This window comes from Anoplolepis gracilipes, chromosome 1 (assembly GCF_047496725.1).
Source record: "Anoplolepis gracilipes chromosome 1, ASM4749672v1, whole genome shotgun sequence".
Lineage (NCBI taxonomy): Eukaryota > Metazoa > Arthropoda > Insecta > Hymenoptera > Formicidae > Anoplolepis > Anoplolepis gracilipes.
Window position 1 is genome coordinate 13,872,201 of NC_132970.1, and position 19,639 is coordinate 13,891,839.

Genomic DNA, 19,639 nt, shown 5'->3' on the forward strand with positions numbered 1-19,639 from the left:
GATGGCAAAAGGAGCGAAAACCCAAACGCGCGCGGATCCCGTCGAGAAAATCGGAATCTATAAACCACCGCTACGTCCAATAAAGCAACGTCCAATCCGAAACGCAGTGGGAATTCAACGTCCGATGTTCCGACGACGATTTCAACTATACACACGCAACGATATTCGATATCTATAGAGAGAACTGTCGCACAAAAATCGCTCGACAGTGGAAAATTGGTCCAGGACGTCGAGCGGTTTTTTTACGTTTACTCGACGTCACTAAAGTATTAAGAAACCTTCCGCGGGATTTACACAGCTGTAAAATCGCGGATGAGATACGGGCGGCTCTCCCTCTCTCTCTCTCTCTCTCTCTCGCGATATACAGCGATATTCCCACTGAAAGAATGCAGAAGCGTAGAAACGAAGGGATAACTTGACATTCTGATGTACTTGGTGGATATAAGTACGCGCGCAAGGCCCATGCAAGGTAATAAACAATCCCGCCGACATCTGAAATAAACGGCCACCCCTGTGTTGTTTCCTAAAATGATAATATTAAATATACATTTAGCACCGGGCCCACAGTACACGTAACTTTCTACAGGGGGGGAAGTTTCTACTCGCTCAACTTTTTGCGTGCGTCTGCCTTTTCTTATCCATTCTCTCAACTAGGGACGGACCGACATTTTCCACGACGGGGACGGATTTATTGCGACAATGAATTCGATATAAGACTGTACGAAATTTCTGTACAATAAGTTTTCTTCATCTTGCAACAAATATGGTTGTCGCAAGGTCTGCAAGAGGTCGTTTGAACATGACGTTATCGATAATGCCTTTATGAATTTTAAAGTACAAAAGATAAGTAAAAGTCTCTCTTTTTTTCTTGTTACGAGTTATACGCGGTATTAAAAAAGATGCGGGATGAGATATATTTGCAAAATGAAATTTCCGATATTACAAATCAATATGATAACATATGGAACAAAAAAGAAAATTTTATCGGTGACATTCTCGTAAATGCCTAAGAGAATCTTCAGTTTTATTTAATACTCTTCTCTCTCTTTCTTTCTTTCTCTCTTTGCGGAGTATTTTTATTATTCACATACTATTTTTTGATGTTCTTTAGACACGCGAGAACTGCGTCATATTTCATACCTTTTAGGGCCATCTAAAGCCGATTATCGCGTACGCGAACGGTTCTTGTAAAGTATATAAATAGCGCACGCGCGTGCGCGAATATACATCGTAACATTATCGACAAGCTGGTAAATTGCATTATGCGCCGGTATATTTACAGGCTATATTGAAAGTGGTGTTAAGCGCGCGAGTATCGTCTTCCAAGCTCTCGCCTCGCTTCGACGAGAAATTAATTACAAGGCTTTCTTGCAAGGCGCAGCGTGTCCCTCCGTCGTATACACAATATTATTCGCTCGCAAACTCGCAAACGGGTTACCGAATGGTCGCAGTTTCCTCTGAGAGTCTCGCAAACGCGCCTTTATAAATCAGTTTCTCCTGTAATCAAGCGGAAGTATACTCTTGCTTCGTAGAAATGAAGGACAATGGCGAGTATGAAATGAAAAATTTTTGAACTTTACTCTCTCCTCTTGTTTCTCGATTTTCCAACTCGTATACACATTTTCCATTTTCTTGATTTTTCCTTCCCTTTTTTTTCTCTCTCGCAACCACCACCAACTTCGTGCGTAACAGAAATGAATTTGCCCTCGGGTCAGTGTTGAAGCTCTCTTCTCGCTCTGTAATACCTTTTCATCAGGTATAAGGGAGAAATTTTTGCGAGTAATTCGCGATTCTTTCGTGTTTATTACATTAGTGTGCAATTGATTATTGTTTTTATTGTTAATGTTTATTTTTGATGTACCAAAAGAAAATAGATATCACGAAGGTGTAATCATGCGATTTTTTTCATATATGAGTTTTTTATCGATACGTTTGTAAAAAAGTGAGAATTTTACACAAAGAAAATCGCGTCACAATGAAAGAAGATAAGAGTAACTTTGTTTCGTGAATGAAACATGCCAGAAGTTTCTGTTCTCAGTCTGCGTCTGAGGTGAAAAATCTCCTTCAGTCGTCGAGCAAACATCGAAATTGTAAACAGAGGATCCTCGACAAAGAGAGCTCACTAGCAAGCCCGCTCCAGATGGTGTCGCCTCAACGACGCTGGTAATTGCAGACTATGAAACTGCCCTATTACCCGACGAAGTAACTGTCAACAGTATTTCCTTTTCGATCTTCGTTGTTGTCTTCAAGATTACCGCTGTTCCACGAAGTTCGATCTACTTTTTTTTTGCCTATTTGGAATTTGTTTATCCTTATTCGATTATTGGATTTTTTTTATTTGTATAGGGTGAATGATATATGTATTTCCGAAATTTATTAATAAATTGAATAAAAATTACATCAATAAATCATCGATATTTTCCTATATATTTAATGCTTCTTTTTTATCGTTGAATATTAGAAATTCATCGTCCCTAATCGGCATAGTAGTCGTTTCCCTCCTTGTGTGCTCATTCGTATCGTTCGTTTTTGTTGCGCAAGAAAATCACGAGTCGCGCAAGAAAAGGAATGATATACACACACCGTTAGCAATAAAAAGAGGCCGAACAGAAGAACAGTCATGCGAGAGGAAAGGCGTTGCGCGACGCGAACAAGACTGGAGTGTCCTTTCCTGCGAATTTATGGTGAAAGTGTTTAAATAGCCATATAGACTCTCCACCATCGTTCTTGTCGTCATCATCGTCGTGTAAAATACTTCGTCCCAGACTGCCATTAAAACGCCGGTAAAAAATAAAAAAAAAGGACGAACTTGAATACCGCGGTGCTCAAATACACTCTTTGGCACAACGACGAGAACCGCGCGAACGATTCTAAATTGCTCAAAGGAGTTTTTGCGTTTGGACTCGGCTCTTACGATGAATGCTCTTTTAAGCTAATGAGGACGTTACTCGCGCGGTTGTAAAATCGTGGATTAAACGAGCTCTCTCGCGAGAATTGTTTGTGGCGCAGGGATATAAATAGGTAACTAACTAAATAAGTAACTAAAATGATAAAATGTAAAAGCGGATTATGTTACTGGGCTATTCTGAACGATTTAACAAAGCATATTACGCTCTGCGCCACGAAGAAAATCAGATCGATAATTTCTTATCTCCGGATGGAAATTACATCTTCCGCCAACTTCTCGATGTGCTGGAACTTTGATCGTTAAGGAATTACTTCTAGTTCATTGACTTATCGTAATTGATACGAATAACCGAAAAGCTTTCTGCTAGAAGTCGATCGCTCAGCCGTCGACGCGTATTGCGAGAATCACGAGCGAGTATCATCACTGAGACAAGGTTATTTATCGTTCGAGAAATTTGATCGATAACGACGCGACATCGGTATGCATTGGGGTTGACCCTCGAAAAACACCCTCCTTCGTAGTACAGATAGTACCAGCCAGTGCTGCCGGCGTAAGAAGTAAATCACAAAAATGGAAATCCACGATATCGGATTGGAATCAATATTGAATGCAGATTGAATCCCAGGCTCTCTCACTCCTTCCCCTCTTTTTTTTCCCCTGTCGCGCGTCTCCAGCCGTGCGAGGCCGCGAGAGAGCGAGAAGGTGCCGAGTGACGGCTTCCATTAGGAAAAAGTGACTTACGGTGCCGATCGACAACGAAAGGCACTTTTCGTCCTGCTGAAATGTCAGGCCAGTTCGCGAAAATTTTATGCGTAACAAAGGTTACCACCTGACACGACTGCGAATCAAGGATGTAGACATCGTTCGACGTGAAGGAGACAATATGATGCTTGGTTGATAATATTTATATATCGTACATTATTTCTTCATGAATTTATCACAAGGGGATATTCACTCTTCGTATATTTTACTCAAGTTACGATTGTATCGTCGAAATTTCCTTTTACCATCTTTTCACGAAATATATTAGTTGAATGAAAAAGTAAAAAGAAACATTTTATATAAAAGGACACAAATTTTTTTTTGCTTTTTTTTATAAATTATTCGATTCGAAAACATGATAAGAGATATTAGCTCCTTTTCCTCCGGCATCACGATAGTATACGCGGCACGTGATCAGGAGAGTCTGAGGGGATCTCGTCTCTTAACGGTCCAATGCCCGGCATTACTATTTGATGAGATAAAAAGCGCCGCGGTGGCCTCGACTCGTGAATTTTTAAAAGAGCCTCGCAGGTACCGTTACGTTCCCGAGTTTCCGAGGTTAGGGGGTGTCGATACCCTGGGGAGATGCCACAGTCTTCTGCCTTTAATATTTTAGCACGGTAAATTATACCTTTTCCTTGCATACACTGATCTTCCACTTTCTCCATCTTGTCTTTCCTCAGACTTTCCGTTGGCAAGAACGTTGATCCGCGTCAATGTTTTTCTATTTGCTCTTGGAAAGAAAGTATTCCTAAATATGTATGTATACGGGGTGTGCTTTCTTTTATTATTTAAAAAACCGTGAAAATGGTTTTTCTCCAGAATCACACGTCCCCGCACACATCATAGCGAAAAATTCACGTAATACTTTTTCGTTAAAATAGATTAAAAGATTAATTTAATGATTCCCATCTAATCTCAGAATAAGTTATTTATGAGTAATAATTACAATCCGTTCGCATGCCTTTGAATGCCCAGTGCTACATTCATAATCACCCAGCGAAACTATCACTGAAAGCAGCAGACTGAAAAGGCGGAAATCAGCGGTGACAAAGACGCGAATATGTACTTTCGTTTTGAGGAAACTAATCATCCGCAAGCCGCTTTTAGCGTGCTGCAGAAATGCATACAAGAATTTTCAACGTGCACGAGTCGCGATGATGATTAAACCCGGAGCGGGATAAAGAAAAAGAAGGACGAGGAGAAGGACGGGCAGGCGAAGGAGCGAGTTTGCGCGCGATGACTACTTTTAGACATTTCTCTCGTGGTATCATTATCTTAACCACAAACTTAATCAACCCGAATATACTGAAAGTTTCAAGCTCTACTCTGCGCCCTAATCAGCGACTTGTAAACTTTTGAATGGAGAAACACATGTGGCGTTTCTCCATTGATCTGGACACGACGAGCATAAAGCATTGAGCGCTAAAATGGAAAGATAATTCAGATAGCATATCTGCTTGAAACTTTATCTTTGAACCTTTGTTTAATTGATTTATAAATTTTTTGATGAAAGATATATTGAAATTTTTATATGCTTTTATATACTCTGATTAAGATAATAACGTAAAACTGAAAATATAAAAGAAGAAAATACGTGACATTTTAAGTGTGAAAATGAAGAGGGGGAGGTAGAGGGAATCCGCGCGACAGTCAGATTCCTGAAGTTTAGAGTAGGACATCGGTGAGATGACGGAAGATATTTCTATTTAATAGTCGGCGTATCACGTCGGTAATGGAAGTCGAGGTGTTTGCATGCTGGGAGACACGCTGGTACTATAAAGTTAATGACATCGTAGGCAGTGCGATAAAATGATGCATCGCGGCTTGGCGGTAATATTACTGCCGGCAGCTGTAGCTATTCGCTTCAAACTCACAGAGGAATATACATATGTTTTTTTTCTTTTGAACCATTTCTCTCGGTGATTTATTGTTTAAAAAAGCGATTCAAAATTGCTTCGGTTTAATTAATTTAATAATATCTACAGTATTTTGTCAACGTGCGTATGTATTGGGAATAGAATTATTGACTTTTTGACAAATAAAAAAGATTATATATACACGGTAAAAAATTTTGTGTTAAATTTAATACATTTCTCGTATCCCAATTTATCCACTCTAATTTTAATGTTAATTTAACAGAAGGCAAATATGTAAACAAATAACACAAAAATGTGAATTAATGCAAGATTTACTTGTTAATTGTGTTGTTTTAACTCTTAGAAACGGTGAATATTAACTCAGAAAAGTTAAAATAACATAACGACGGTATGTTATATTAATATAAGAGTATGTTAAAAATTTAACAGAAAAATTCCTACACGAGAAAATTTCAACAAAAATACAAAATGTTTTTTACCGTGTATATATATATATATATATATATATATATATATATATATATATATATATATTAGAAAATATATGAATTATATAATTTAATTTATATAGAAATGTTGCTGTAAAGAAAATTTATGCCATCTAGTTGAATTAATCATCGCGAATTAATTTAATCATAAAATTTAGTAGAACTTCTGGATAAGAATTAATAGCTCGCGAATCATGTTTTATGATTTTGTCGCTGCTGACGACACGCGTTGAGCCAGTAATATCATCAGTTGTACTTAATTAAAAGCGAACGTATATAAAACCCACGTGCCTAAAATCATAATCCTTTATGACCTCCGTCAGTTTTGCAAATGGCATTACATGTTTGAATGTTGGTGTATTCGTGTACGTTGGAGGGATGTGTATTAACGGCGCGACTCGTAGGAAAGTTCTCTCTGTCTCTTCTCAATTTCGTTTCTTCCTCAAAGATTTTCCATCCGCCACCCCCTTTTCGCTATTTTCTTCGCGCTCCTATCTTCGTGCCGAGTTTCACGGCTGGATTGTAATGATTAGTATAACGAGGAGATCCGCACAGAAGCTTGCGGGTAAGCGCGGATACCGGGAATTGCTCTGCTTTTAATTACAGCCGCCAAGCTGCTGGATGTGTACACCGAGCCCTTAATGCACCGCGGTGCTTAACGAGTAATACATTAATATCAATAATGTTTGCGCGGACGGGAAAGACATGGATCATTAAATGATTTTAACGATTTTCCTTATTATATATATAAGATTGGAATAATTTGCGCAAGCCAATTGCAAGCCTTCTCAAGCAAATAATCACAGACGACGAAATAGTTGTCGATATACAGATCAGTAGCTTGCTAAATTGAAGAGAATAATACAGACGCGTCAGATTGAATAAGCGAATAGTTTTAACTAGAAATTAGGGACCAAATAAAGACCATGTAACATTTGCCTAATTAATTGTCCGGACTTGAAATTATTGCTTTATCAGTATCCGAACATATAACTGTTTCCTTATAAAGTCCTTATAGGCTATCATAATCAGGAACTTTCAAGTTATATGATGTTCTCATAAAGGAAATATAGATATAGGCTATGAATAAGTAGTCTAAAGAAGATAATAAATATTGTATATATATATATATATATATATGTGAGTTACTTTTTAAATAAAAAACGTTATTAAATAATATATACATAATATTAATATATATGTTTATTTATATTTATTTATTATTATAACATCATATCAAATATATTATTATTTATTGTATTATTTTCTTTATTTGTGGCAAATGTTTTTTATTTATTGCCGATTTTCCTTCCCGATGTATCAATTTCTTTTACATTATTTAATATACTGATTGAATTAATTTTTCAAATTATCTTTTAGTTAATTATTTTTTTTTTTAATCTTGCAGTAACTAAAATATAAAAATAAAACAAAATATTTAATTATAAATGTAAAATACACATCAATTTTTTTAACATAAAATTTTCACATTGAAAAAATTAAAATTATAAGAATTTTTTTGCAATAAATTATTAACAGAGAAACATATTAATAGAAATAGAAAGTCACAAAATAAATTTTTTTTTCATACATTCTTAATTAAAATTTTCTTTAATTTTTAAAGTATTCTCAAAAAGTAATATTTTTGAGAACGTAACTTATTTTTTCATGATTTCATTTTTACATGATTCTACGGTGTACTTTGACCATGAGTAATCTGGTCGCTGACAAGTTTTAACATTTTGTTAATTAATTTTTCTTTGTTATAAGGTGGTAGCATAAAATAGTAAAATAATAAATCTTTTTCTATCCGATATTATTCATCCGTTATTATATCAACATTTTTTTTTTCTTGGTATTATTAAATTGAACAAGTCTATATGATCGTTAGTCACATCTGTCATCAAAAAATATTTTTATACAATTTGTGAATTTTATATTGGAACAGATGATTAATATATATAATTTTTTATATCTTATTGTTAGACAATAGTTACTCTGAAAAAAGACAAAATAAGGATTATAAACTAATTAATTATAGTACAATCAGTGCACATCACAGTGAAAGACGTGATCGGGCATAATAGAACTTACTTATAAACAATATTTAGTTGCTAAGCAGAACAAAATAAGTGCTGGACGCTCGTAGGTACCTATACTATCTATATTTAAGCGACGTTAGTAATAATATTATGTCTACTATGTCATTATATATCTATTTCGTTATTTTCTATGCGTCAAATAAAGTCTCTGCAACAGCTTTCGTATTTATTTCTGTTACTGACTTTTTATTCGTCGCATAATAGAAAAAACATTAGAGATTCAATCTCGAGCAGGACTTGATTATATTCTATAAGTTTACCAAACTTCTTATACAAGACTACATATTTGATCTATTTATGTAACTGAAATTCTGCGTTTGTAATTACTATTTTCCAACGAAACATGTGTATAGAATTCTCATCAAGATCTGCTCTCTGATTACTTAATTAAACTTTGCTTTTGATCGTACTACATAGTCAGATTGGGTAGTAATAAAGGCTTTACTAAGACAGGTCTTATTAAAGCCTTAAGAATACCCGGTCAAATCCTTATGACATATCGGGCCAATTTCTAGTTAAGGTTCGCAATTGTTTCGCATAGCATACGCATTTATCGAAAACTCCTGCTCAAAGTTACTGATCGCAATCGTGAGCGCGCTACTTGCGTAAAGTAGACTGTGGTACACTGTTTGTAAGTGGATTATGTTTATAATAGGCTACTCCAAGCCCGTTCTCTGAATATTGCGACCGTAGCATAGATATATACCGTATATGCGCCGAGGCAAATCATGCTCGTTCGTCGTATCCACTTCAATCGCGTTCCCTGGATTCCCGCCAATGTACATTCTATCCGACAAATTGTGCACGGGATGTGACTTTCCGACCTAGGCTAGAATCGTACGTAGAAACAATATTGTATATTTATCTGCTCCGCAATGCGGGGGAGTTTAGTGCGTTACCAGTTGGCGCGGAGTATGCGAAGTTCATTCGCTTTGGAATGTAAATTCAAACAATACTACACACAATCGATATATTCGCTTGGTTTTCGCTAGAACAATTACACGCGCGCAAGAGTATTTCTCGAACTAGTGCTTTGAATCGCACAGATATAATATGTTTGTACCTCGCGGAAACCGCTATGATTTAACGTCCTCTTCCGAGTCTGCTCTCGATATGGCTCGTTTAGAGAGAGAGAGAGAGAGAGAGAGAGAAAACATGCGCCGCGATTCTTTCGATAATTTATTGGTCGTAGATCAACGTCGGAGAGAACGCTGTTTCGGCTCGCCCTTACATTCCAGTCCAGGACAATGTCGAAGATCGACGTCGTTTCTGGTTGTGACACTCGCGGGGATGCGACACGCGACGCGTCCGCAGGAGAGATCGATTGTTAAGTCCGACACGTTTCGGACGATTGACCGTGCAAACGAATCGCTTTCTACGGAACGTGATCATACATTTATCAACACATACACAAAGTGCACCGAATGAGGCGGCCGGTCAACCCATGATTCGCACGCGTAGGAACGTTCACGTTTTACAAAACTAATTCTCTCTTAAAGGTTTCCCTTCAACGCAAGAATATCGCGTTTATATACGATTAGCATAGGAATATCGTTTGTACCAGGTGTCGTACGTGAAACAACTGGTGGCATATTTTAAAGCAAAGAGGGGAATTTCGTAATTTTCTCATTCGCATGAATGTGCTCCAAATCGTGAATATTGACCTTATTCTGGCATGTTTGTAGCCCTTTTCTGATTGCGTTACGAGAAGCTGCCGTGGCGCAACACATTGAGCTTGCAAAATGTGAAGTGTGCACTTTTGACGCCTCTCGTAAGGTTGAGCGTGTCGAGCGACCTGCAGTAAGAAGTGGCCACTTGCCGAGAGGCACACTTTCCTCGAAAGACGTATAATTATGACATTCCGCTCGAAATATTATTCTCTTTTAATGTGAAACATTCGAGACATGGCATATCACAGAAAATATTAACACACATGTGTGCGCAATAGTATTTTAAAATTTATTTATCAATAATTCTGTTCCTAAGTGGATCTATTCATACTCAATTTCTAATTTCATATTTTTTTCTTTGTTGCAGAGAGATGCCCTGAATCTGGAACCCAGCAACGTGGCACATTGCGTGTCCAAAGGCAAATCGGAGGTAAATTTTTTTTCATACGGTTTGGTTTCGCACTGCGCTCCGTCTTTGTAAAGAATTTTAATTTCAGTACTGTAAAAGAAGAGAGAGGAGAGGGAGAGGGGGGGGGGGGCTGCACAAGGCAAACTGGCCCGAGCGTGTCACGAAATGAGAAAGAATTGTGATTGCAGAAAAAGACGTGTCGAACATAATGTCGAGGAGGAAAAGAATTGCAAGCAGCTGACATGCTAAAATAAAAGAACTAGTTTCTTTGACGGCGCGCAAAAGCGAAAATAAAGACGCAAGCTTGCTCTTTAATAGACATTGCGGTTATCACTCGTGAATCTGAAGAAAGAACGTGTTTCGTTTGTATCTTTTTGTCACAAAAAAAAAAAAAAAAAAAAAGTATTACGCACCTCTCATCTTTCGCGAATAATCTGCAATGGCTTTTAGCACCATGTTGTAATTTCTAAATTAATGTATTTGAAAAAGCTTCATTAAGATCGGAGTATTAATCGAATCAAGTATTATCGTGACATAAATATCGTAATAACGATAGAAAATTTACGAGTTTTTTCAAATCATCGCTATTGCATTTACGCTATATATATCTCGGTCGAAAATTTGCATTAACCGTAAAACGTTTAATCCCTCCGTGTTCATTTTTATTCGTACTTTGAAATCCCGCACCGCGCAGCGGTCACGGTGATAAAACGCGGGCACGATCGCGTTCCGACTCATAGACGCGCGTACGCTTATCATGGTTTCATTCGTATGCATCGTGTATGCGTCGTCGTTGAGGTGTAAGGTCCACGCAAATATTCCCTACGTGACGACAAAGCCAATTCATTTCCCGCCGATTCGCCGCGAAATACGCGCGCGACGTGATCGACCGCGACGGAACCGCGGAGCGCTCTTTCGTTTTTTCCGAAAAATCCGAAGAGAGAAATAGACACAGCGACAGCATATTGAACTCTTTATCGTCGTCCGTACTTTCGAGCGACTATCTTTTCGTTGCCAAAACGCACGTCGTACCATCGAATTTAATTTTCTTCTACCTTTTTTTTCCCCAGCACTTTGACTGCCGGAACCATATAAGAGTGATACAACCAATGGGAGACGGAAATCGGCTCTACGTATGCGGCACCAACGCACACGCGCCCAAGGATATGGTGATTTATGTAAGTTTCCATGTTATTTTTAAGAAAAATTGGAATATATTTTTATAAGGGATTATGTAATTTTTTATTAAATATGTTATATATATATATATAACATATTTGATAAAAAAATATATGTATTTATTTATTTATTTATATTCCACCAAGATTTTTAATTATAATGAACAATTATTTTTATCTTTTCAATGGCAAGATATCGAAATAAATTTTTCGTTGTTTTCTCATACATGTTATTCGATTCTTTTATATTTTATAAATTCCGATGCATATACTAAACAAATTCGTTAAATTTGATTTTGTAATACGCAATGGTTTGCAACTGGATTGGAAAAAATATACGTATATACGTTTAAACATGCGCTGTCATTTGTTTATCGAAAATTGAAAATGTAAAACGATGTTAAATACATTCACAACTTCTCTTGAAACGTATTACGAATTCAGTGCAATGCACGCAGATTTATGCTACTTTACGCTTAATTTAATTAATTAATAACAGAACACGACAAGGCATCTGAAAATAATATCGTTAATTAATTTTCGCGTTACGAATAAATTTCACCGCCACTCACGCATTCCTCTATAATACGTTCCAATTTAATTCCTGTTGAAATATTTAAAGCCATAATGAATAATGCTATTATTGATAGGAAGAAAATATGCGTTATCGCAATAGTAGAAATTTACACGATAGGATTTGCAATATTTTACGTATGAGAGGATACTTATCAAAGTAATTAAGTAAATGAATGATTCTTATATTTAAATACCCGTGTAACGACACGAAAAGACACACGAGTTTCGCTTCGCCAAATGTTATGAGTCTCGAGTGTATCGTAACATCTCACACAATAATAATATCCAGCTGCTTGAGTAAGTTCGAAATTGAAGCTACTAAATAAAATTAATCTATATCAAGATATTCGATATTGATTGAAAATTGTAAATAATCTAAAATAGGATTAAATCTGAGAAAAGTAGACAGTTGATTGAGCTGAATAGCTGGAATTTTTGAAAATTAAGACATAGTTATTTCCTTCAATGAATGTTTGATATTTTAATTATGTTTCATTAGATTTGCTAAAGATATTTTTTAATATGTTGAACTTGTGTATACAATATATAATTGCGATTTAAATTTAATTTTACTATCGTTAGTTTTTTATCTGCTTTAGATATTAATATACATATATATATATATATTATACGTATAATCGATTTTAATACATATTTTTATATTATTTAATTAATTAAATGCTAGTTCTTCTCATATAACATTTATTATTCCTCTTCAATAATTTAGATTAAAATTTGTTTTGTTATAATCCGCTTTTCTAGTCGTTAATGTCTATTTAATGTCTTATTATTAGTATCCAATCTGATCTCGGTCCTCAAATAATGTTTTTGCAGAACAATCTGACTCACTTACCGCGTCACGAGTTTGTCCCGGGGGTGGGAATGGCTATTGCGAAGTGCCCTTATGATCCTGCGGACAATTCCACGGCGGTTTGGGTCGAGAAAGGCAATCCTGGGGACTTGCCAGGTCTTTATTCCGGTACGAACGCCGAGTTCACCAAAGCCGATACTGTAATCTTCCGCACGGATCTCTACAATCTGACTACCGGTCGCAAGGCGTTCAGCTTCAAAAGAACGCTCAAATATGATTCCAAGTGGCTCGACAGTGAGTATTCTTTATCAAACAGTGTCATTACTACAAGTACTTAAACTTATATGTATATTTATAATAATAAATCATATATCGATGTTCTCTTTTATATTGAATTATTATAGAAGTTAATATTTAACGATTTTTTTTTTGTTAATACTATAAGTATAATATTTTGGCGTGTTCTTTTATCTAATATTTGATCTATAGTAGTATCTTTTAAATTCTATAATTTGTCGTCACCTCTCATCGGTATTGATCGCTACGTCTACTATTAGAGATAGAGGTCTCTTAAGTCTCCGCACATGATCATAAAGGAACCTAACCTTTGTTCAAAGCCGAATAATTACGGCGTGTCGGATCAACAATAAAATTTCCATTAGACTTATAGAGAGTGTAGCATTAACGGGAAGAAGGGATAGGCGCTTAGATCGGCTAAAAAGCGAAATAGGGTTTCCGCGAAGAAACCGAGCGGGAAGGGTGCTGTTTGGGAAATAGACGGAGAGTGCTTTGAAGTAGGACCCCGGACATCAGCCGGGAACACGCTTTGGGTTCAAATGGATGCGAATAAACTGCTCCGCCTATTTTCCAAGGGTACCATTGCTTGCCTCGTCGACGACGCGAAGGACTCGCATGGAAAGGCGGTGGGATGAAAGTACCGAAGTAGACTAGAGGGTGCCCGAGTCTCTCCTCCTCTCCCCCTTGATCTATCTCTCTTTCTCTTCTCTCGCTCCACGAGCGGGGTAATAAAATAACATCCTGACGCGATCTGCCTCGTCCTAAACGCTGCGTACTCGACGAAGTACCCTCCTCTTTCTCGAGAAGGGAGAGAAAGCGAGCCGACCGAACAAGTTAAAGTTTTCCCGTCGTCCGCCGGAAACCCCTTTTCCCCTTTCGTCTCTTCGTCACAGTCCCGCGCAGGCCGAGCTTTAATCAGTTTTACCGGCTCCCTGATTCGTCGGCCGAGATTATTGCGATTCTCTCGATTTTTCGTTATCGGAGCGCGAACGTGAGGGGCTCGGCAGGCAGGAGCGGCTTGGCAAGGAAATTGGAAAATGTAGATTAGGACGTGCGTCGAATATAGACATACAATCCGACATGGAATTTAATAGCGTAACTCGCGGGAGGTAGGGGCGGAGCGCACTGATTTGTGATGATCAAGTGTAAATAGAATCCGATTCGTTAGGTTCGTCAGTCGTGACGGGACACGAGCAATACGTCGAAAATTTAGTTACACGGCCGTTTAATATCGAAATTCTACTCTATTCGAAACCTTCTACTGACTATGTTTTAAAATGACGGTTGAGAAAAAATTTTATTCCACGAATAATTTACATGTCGTATTGGATATTCATTCATCAATTTATTTGTACGTCAGAAATATTTAAATTTCTCTAAATCAAAATTTTTCATTTATTAATTGTCTCAACGAAAATTGTTTTTCTTCTTTATCGTTAGGAGCTCGAGGGAGAGAAAGTAGCTTGCCCCGAATAAAAGAGTTAATTTTAACTCTTTTCTTGCAGCATCGCAATCCTCTCCGTGGTGAGCATTTGCGCGCGACACGCGGAATAATGGTGCGGGACGGTAGGGCTGCTTTGTATTTCTCGAGAGAGGCCGCTTCCGCTCTTCCTCACTCCAGCGAAGCGTGCCACACCACTCGAGTTCGCTCTTTCAGTCACCGTCTTCCTTGTCGTTGTCATCGTCGTCGTCGAGTAGGGTCGCGGTATACCAGAGCGGCAAAAGCTGTAGGGCAAACGAATAACTTTGTCCTACTTTGTATCTTTCACGCCCTCCCACGGGACGCATGATTAGCCATTTGTTTCGTCGTTTAATTTCGAGTCGGAACGCAGCCCTTTCGTTACTTTCTCTCTCTTTCTCTCTCATCTTTGCTCTTAGCCGCCTGCGAAACCCAACGTTCGTTCAAACCCTTACTGAACGCGAGCGCGCCACCATCAAGGACCATTCTCCGCATCGAGTTTGTCTATTAACAAAGGCGTTGATTAAATGCGAGGCGAGAGTCTCGGAAGAGACGGATGAACTCCGCACACGCTTCTCGTAGTCTCTTCGAGACTCGTCGACTCTTCCTACTCTTCTTACTTTTCCTCTTTCTTCGTTGCTCGCAGTTTCTCTTTCTTGTGTCTCTGCTCGGCGGCAAAGCGAGCGCAATGAAGACTGATGCGGTTCGTGGCCATGGTGCGAGGCCATGATAAGGAAAACTCGGCTCGGGAAGGTGAATCGCGAATGGAAAGGGAGACGAAGAAAAATAGAGAGTAGAACGCAATGGACTTCTTAACAAGCTCTGAATAACTGGCTGACGAACGTCTACTTTCACGGATTCTACCCGCGCGAAATGACACTTTGTCATTATCAATATCATTTCGCTCATTCATCTTCTCGAATTTACTGCATTTAATTGTCTTTGAAGTTCTTTTTTTTTTTTTCATATATTGCAACGGAGCACTCTTTTTCTTAAAACATTACGGAGTAATGTAATTTTAAAGTTATATATAGCGCCATACGTTACCCTTCATCAGCGATGAAATGCACAATCAAAGCTTATCGTTTCTAGACGAGTCTGTCGTTCCCTCATTCCCTCGTTCGTCTCCTGCTTCGCAGTCGATCTCTTAGCCTGTCTTTGTCTCTCTACACATGCCTGTACGGTCTCGATATATCAAACTTCCGCTGTCGAAAGCGTCAGACAATCGATTTAATCGCTGAACCGTGAGAGAGATTGCGGCGGCCTCCAGCCGAACGCCGCCGCATAATGTAAAATTGACAAGAGAGCTCGATTGGCGGCGAGATTCGAACGCGGAAAAATTCGATTTCCTTCGTCATTTTCTCGCGTCACCGAGCTCCGACTGCGACCGTTATGCGAGATAAACCAGTTTCCTCGGCACAACAAGCAATTACGTCAAGATTAAAGGACGGTTTTCGCGCGCTCTCGCACCACGAGGCAGATTGTGTTTCGTGATTTTCCGCACCGGGGCTGCGTTTTTGGTACGAGTAACGCGAATAATCGCGCGATTGTACATGCGATTAACCAAGATTTGCTCGTCGGCGTGAATGGCAAGACAAGTTTAATTAATCTGTAATAAATTATTTCTAACAAACTCACGAGCGATAAACCGTGTGATATTCTCCGAGTCGCTCGAGCCTCTCGCCGTCTGTTGGCGAAGAACTCGGGGAAACTGTTGCAAAGTTATTTCGGACTCTTTCTCGCGCAACTTATCTCATTCGAGGATGATACCGAACTTATAACTCAACTACGCGAGGCGCAATGATAAAGCTGACTCGATGTTGTTCGCTTTCTTTTCTCTCGCCATATAGTTTTTTCATCTCGCCCAGCAGGACGTTGGTGAATTGCGATTTAATTTCGGTTGTATTGTATAAACAATTTAACGAGACGTATTTTGAGATTCATTATAAGATAATTTTGCAAACAAAGTTATTCTTTCATTGAATCCAATTCTGCTTCAAATCGTCTTTATCAAGAAACACAATTAAAGCGCATTGTTTCCAATCTAATCTTGGTACGTGTTTCCCGTTTTTGCACTTCCATTTGCTGCTAAAGCGGTTGCAAAATAATACCGTTGCGCTACGAAATGCCTGCGGTTAAACGGAATTCGGGGAGATTGCTGCCCACGTCTGGAACGGAGTTTAAACACAGTTCCGACAATGAAAGTTTTTATGCATAGAACGAGCAAGGATATCGTCGCGCCCCGCCTGCGGTGAATACTCGATTCGCGATTATTATTGCGCGCGATTATTGCCAAGTAGGTGTCTACCTACACGGGAACTATCTTCTCTAGATGTAGTTATTTTGGCGCAGAGAATGAGGAGATGTAGAGATGCTAACGGCTAGATTATACACGAGCATATGAGCTCGTTGAAACATTCCGTTGAACATACTTGCGACCGAGAAATATCACCACTAAACGAAAAAAAAAAAAAAAAAAAAAAGAAAACGCATGTCGAGAAACGCGAATCGAAACAAGTTTCAAATTAAAAAGAAAATTAAAAAAACTGACCTTAGCATAATGCGTCCCGTCTATGTTTTCAGAGCCGAACTTCGTAGGCTCGTATGACATTGGCGGCCACGTGTTCTTCTTTTTCCGCGAGACCGCGGTCGAATACATCAACTGTGGTAAAAGTGTCTACTCTCGCGTGGCGAGAGTCTGCAAGAGAGACACTGGTGGTAAAAATATACTCGCACAAAATTGGGCCACATATCTCAAGGCCAGGTTGAACTGCTCCATACCCGGCGAGTTTCCGTTTTATTTCAACGAGATACGTGAGTATCAGAGAATATTATGTATAGCGTAAAACATTTTTTTACACAGCTGTGTGTGTGTGTGTGTGTGTGTATATATATATATGATATTTTCCATACAGCATAAATAACAAATAACTTTTTGCATTGTTCTACTTCTACAGAATTTAATTTCGTTTTTAGAGATGATTTTTATGATTACATATTATTACTATCATCTATCATCCTACACATTATAATAAATACATGGAAATATATATATATATAAAATTATATAAAACCTTTTTTTTTTAAATTACTTTTAATTAATTTGATATATTCACATACACGCACACACAGTCTGTGGCTGTAAATTATAGTGTCTATAATTTACATTATCGCATTTTCGCTATTCAGAGAGCATTTACAAGGTCCCGGGTGACGACACGCATTTCTACGGTACCTTCACTACATCAACGAATGGATTAATGGGCTCCGCGATCTGTTCCTTTCACATTGATGCTATTCAGGAAGCTTTCCGCGGAAAATTCAAAGAGCAGGCAACCAGTAGTAGCGCGTGGCTACCGGTCCTGTCTAACAAAGTTCCAGAACCGCGTCCGGGCCAATGCGTCAACGACACAGAGACATTGCCGGACACCGTTTTGAATTTCATAAGGTCCCACCCTCTGATGGACTCGGCGATCTCGCACGAGAACGAGAAGCCTGTCTTCTACAAGCGAGACGTCATGTTCACACGTTTGGTCGTCGATAAGCTACGTATCGACTTTGTCGGCATCGATCTGGATTATACCGTTTATTACGCCGGTTCCAGTAAGTACATTCATATTATCTACGTCGCGCTATGAATACAGATCGCGATTTGACATATTTACTTTATTTTCCCATATAAAAATGCACGTGTTTTTCGTTGCATATTACAGGTGACGGTCGCGTTCACAAAGTTGTACAATGGATCGACAATAATGGTGAATCCCAGTCAATCTTGCTAGACGTTTTCGATGTCACGCCGGGCGAACCGATACAAGCGATGGAGATCTCGAAGGAACATAAGGCTCTCTACGTAGCATCGGATCATCGGATAAAGCAGATCGATCTGGTAATGTGCACCCGACGATACGACAATTGCCTGCGATGCGTCCACGATCCGTACTGCGGATGGGATAAAGATATAAACGCGTGCAAACCCTACGAACCTGGGTAAGTGCCATTGTACTCTTCGTGACTTGACTTGAAAATTGTGAACACGCAAGAACGATTTGTCGTCTTAATCATTTTATGCATGATACATCTATATTATGAAAATATGAAGAATGAAATATAATATTGATTTCCGTTAATTTAATCGCTTAATTATAAATTACCGCACACATGCTTCGAAATAGAAATATTCCCGTCGGTTTTATACGCATCGTATATTTCAGTTACCGCAAATTCATTTCCCTCGGTGAAACGAAATACTTTTACGAAAAAAAATATGAAAAAAAGAAAAAAAAAGAAATTGTGCAGCTGCCGAATCAAAATTCAATTTCGCAGAATATTTCAAAATAAAATTATGGGAAAACCGTATAAATGAATATTCGAGATTACATGTTTGCGACAAAATTGCCGTACGTGACTTTTGATTTTTTTTTTTTTTTATGTAGACTTCTTCAGGATGTATCGAACAGCACAGCCGACGTTTGCGACAGCAGTGTCGGCAAACGGAAGTTAGTTGTCACATGGGGCCAGTCAGTGCATCTGGGATGTTTCGTAAAAATGCCAGAAGTACTAGCGAATCAAGAGGTACGGTGGTACCATTATAGTAAAGAGAAGGGCAGATATCAGATCGCGTACAAGTACGGCGCCGGCGGCGACAAGTTCATCGAGACCTCGGAGAAGGGTTTGGTGATTGTCGGCGTGAACGAACAGGACGCCGGTAGATACGATTGCTGGCTCGGCGGTGCTCTCCTGTGCTCGTACAACATCACTGTAGACGCGCACAGATGTTCCGCTCCCGCCAAATCCAACGACTATCAGAAGATCTATTCGGATTGGTGTCACGAATTTGAAAAGTACAAGTCGGCGATGAAGAGCTGGGAGAGAAAGCAGGCGGTAAGTTGATTTATATGTCATGCACTTTTTCTTCCTCTCCTCGGAAAGTTTATAGCGTCGATGTGATATTTTTTTCAGAAACCGAGAGCATTTTTATGAGCGAAATAACATTATATCCGTATCTTAGATATTATTTTCTATCATAGAACCATCACAAATCGTTAATAAATCATTCAAAATTTGCATGTACAATTCAGAAAATTCTCTTTCTCTCT

At 38.5% G+C, this 19,639-nt stretch overlaps 1 protein-coding gene across 3 annotated transcripts in view; it reads left to right on the top strand.

Annotated features, from left to right (window-relative positions):
• Sema2a (Semaphorin 2a) overlaps window positions 1-19,639 on the top strand; it is a 159,645-nt gene that overhangs the window by 133,207 nt on the left and 6,799 nt on the right. For all 3 annotated transcript variants that reach the window (XM_072895237.1, XM_072895246.1, XM_072895227.1), the window contains 7 exons: window positions 10,178-10,240; window positions 11,290-11,397; window positions 12,808-13,078; window positions 17,124-17,354; window positions 17,730-18,143; window positions 18,254-18,530; window positions 18,977-19,424. In XM_072895237.1, coding sequence (XP_072751338.1) covers window positions 10,178-10,240; window positions 11,290-11,397; window positions 12,808-13,078; window positions 17,124-17,354; window positions 17,730-18,143; window positions 18,254-18,530; window positions 18,977-19,424 — 1,812 coding nt within the window. The remainder of the gene's footprint in view (window positions 1-10,177; window positions 10,241-11,289; window positions 11,398-12,807; window positions 13,079-17,123; window positions 17,355-17,729; window positions 18,144-18,253; window positions 18,531-18,976; window positions 19,425-19,639) is intronic.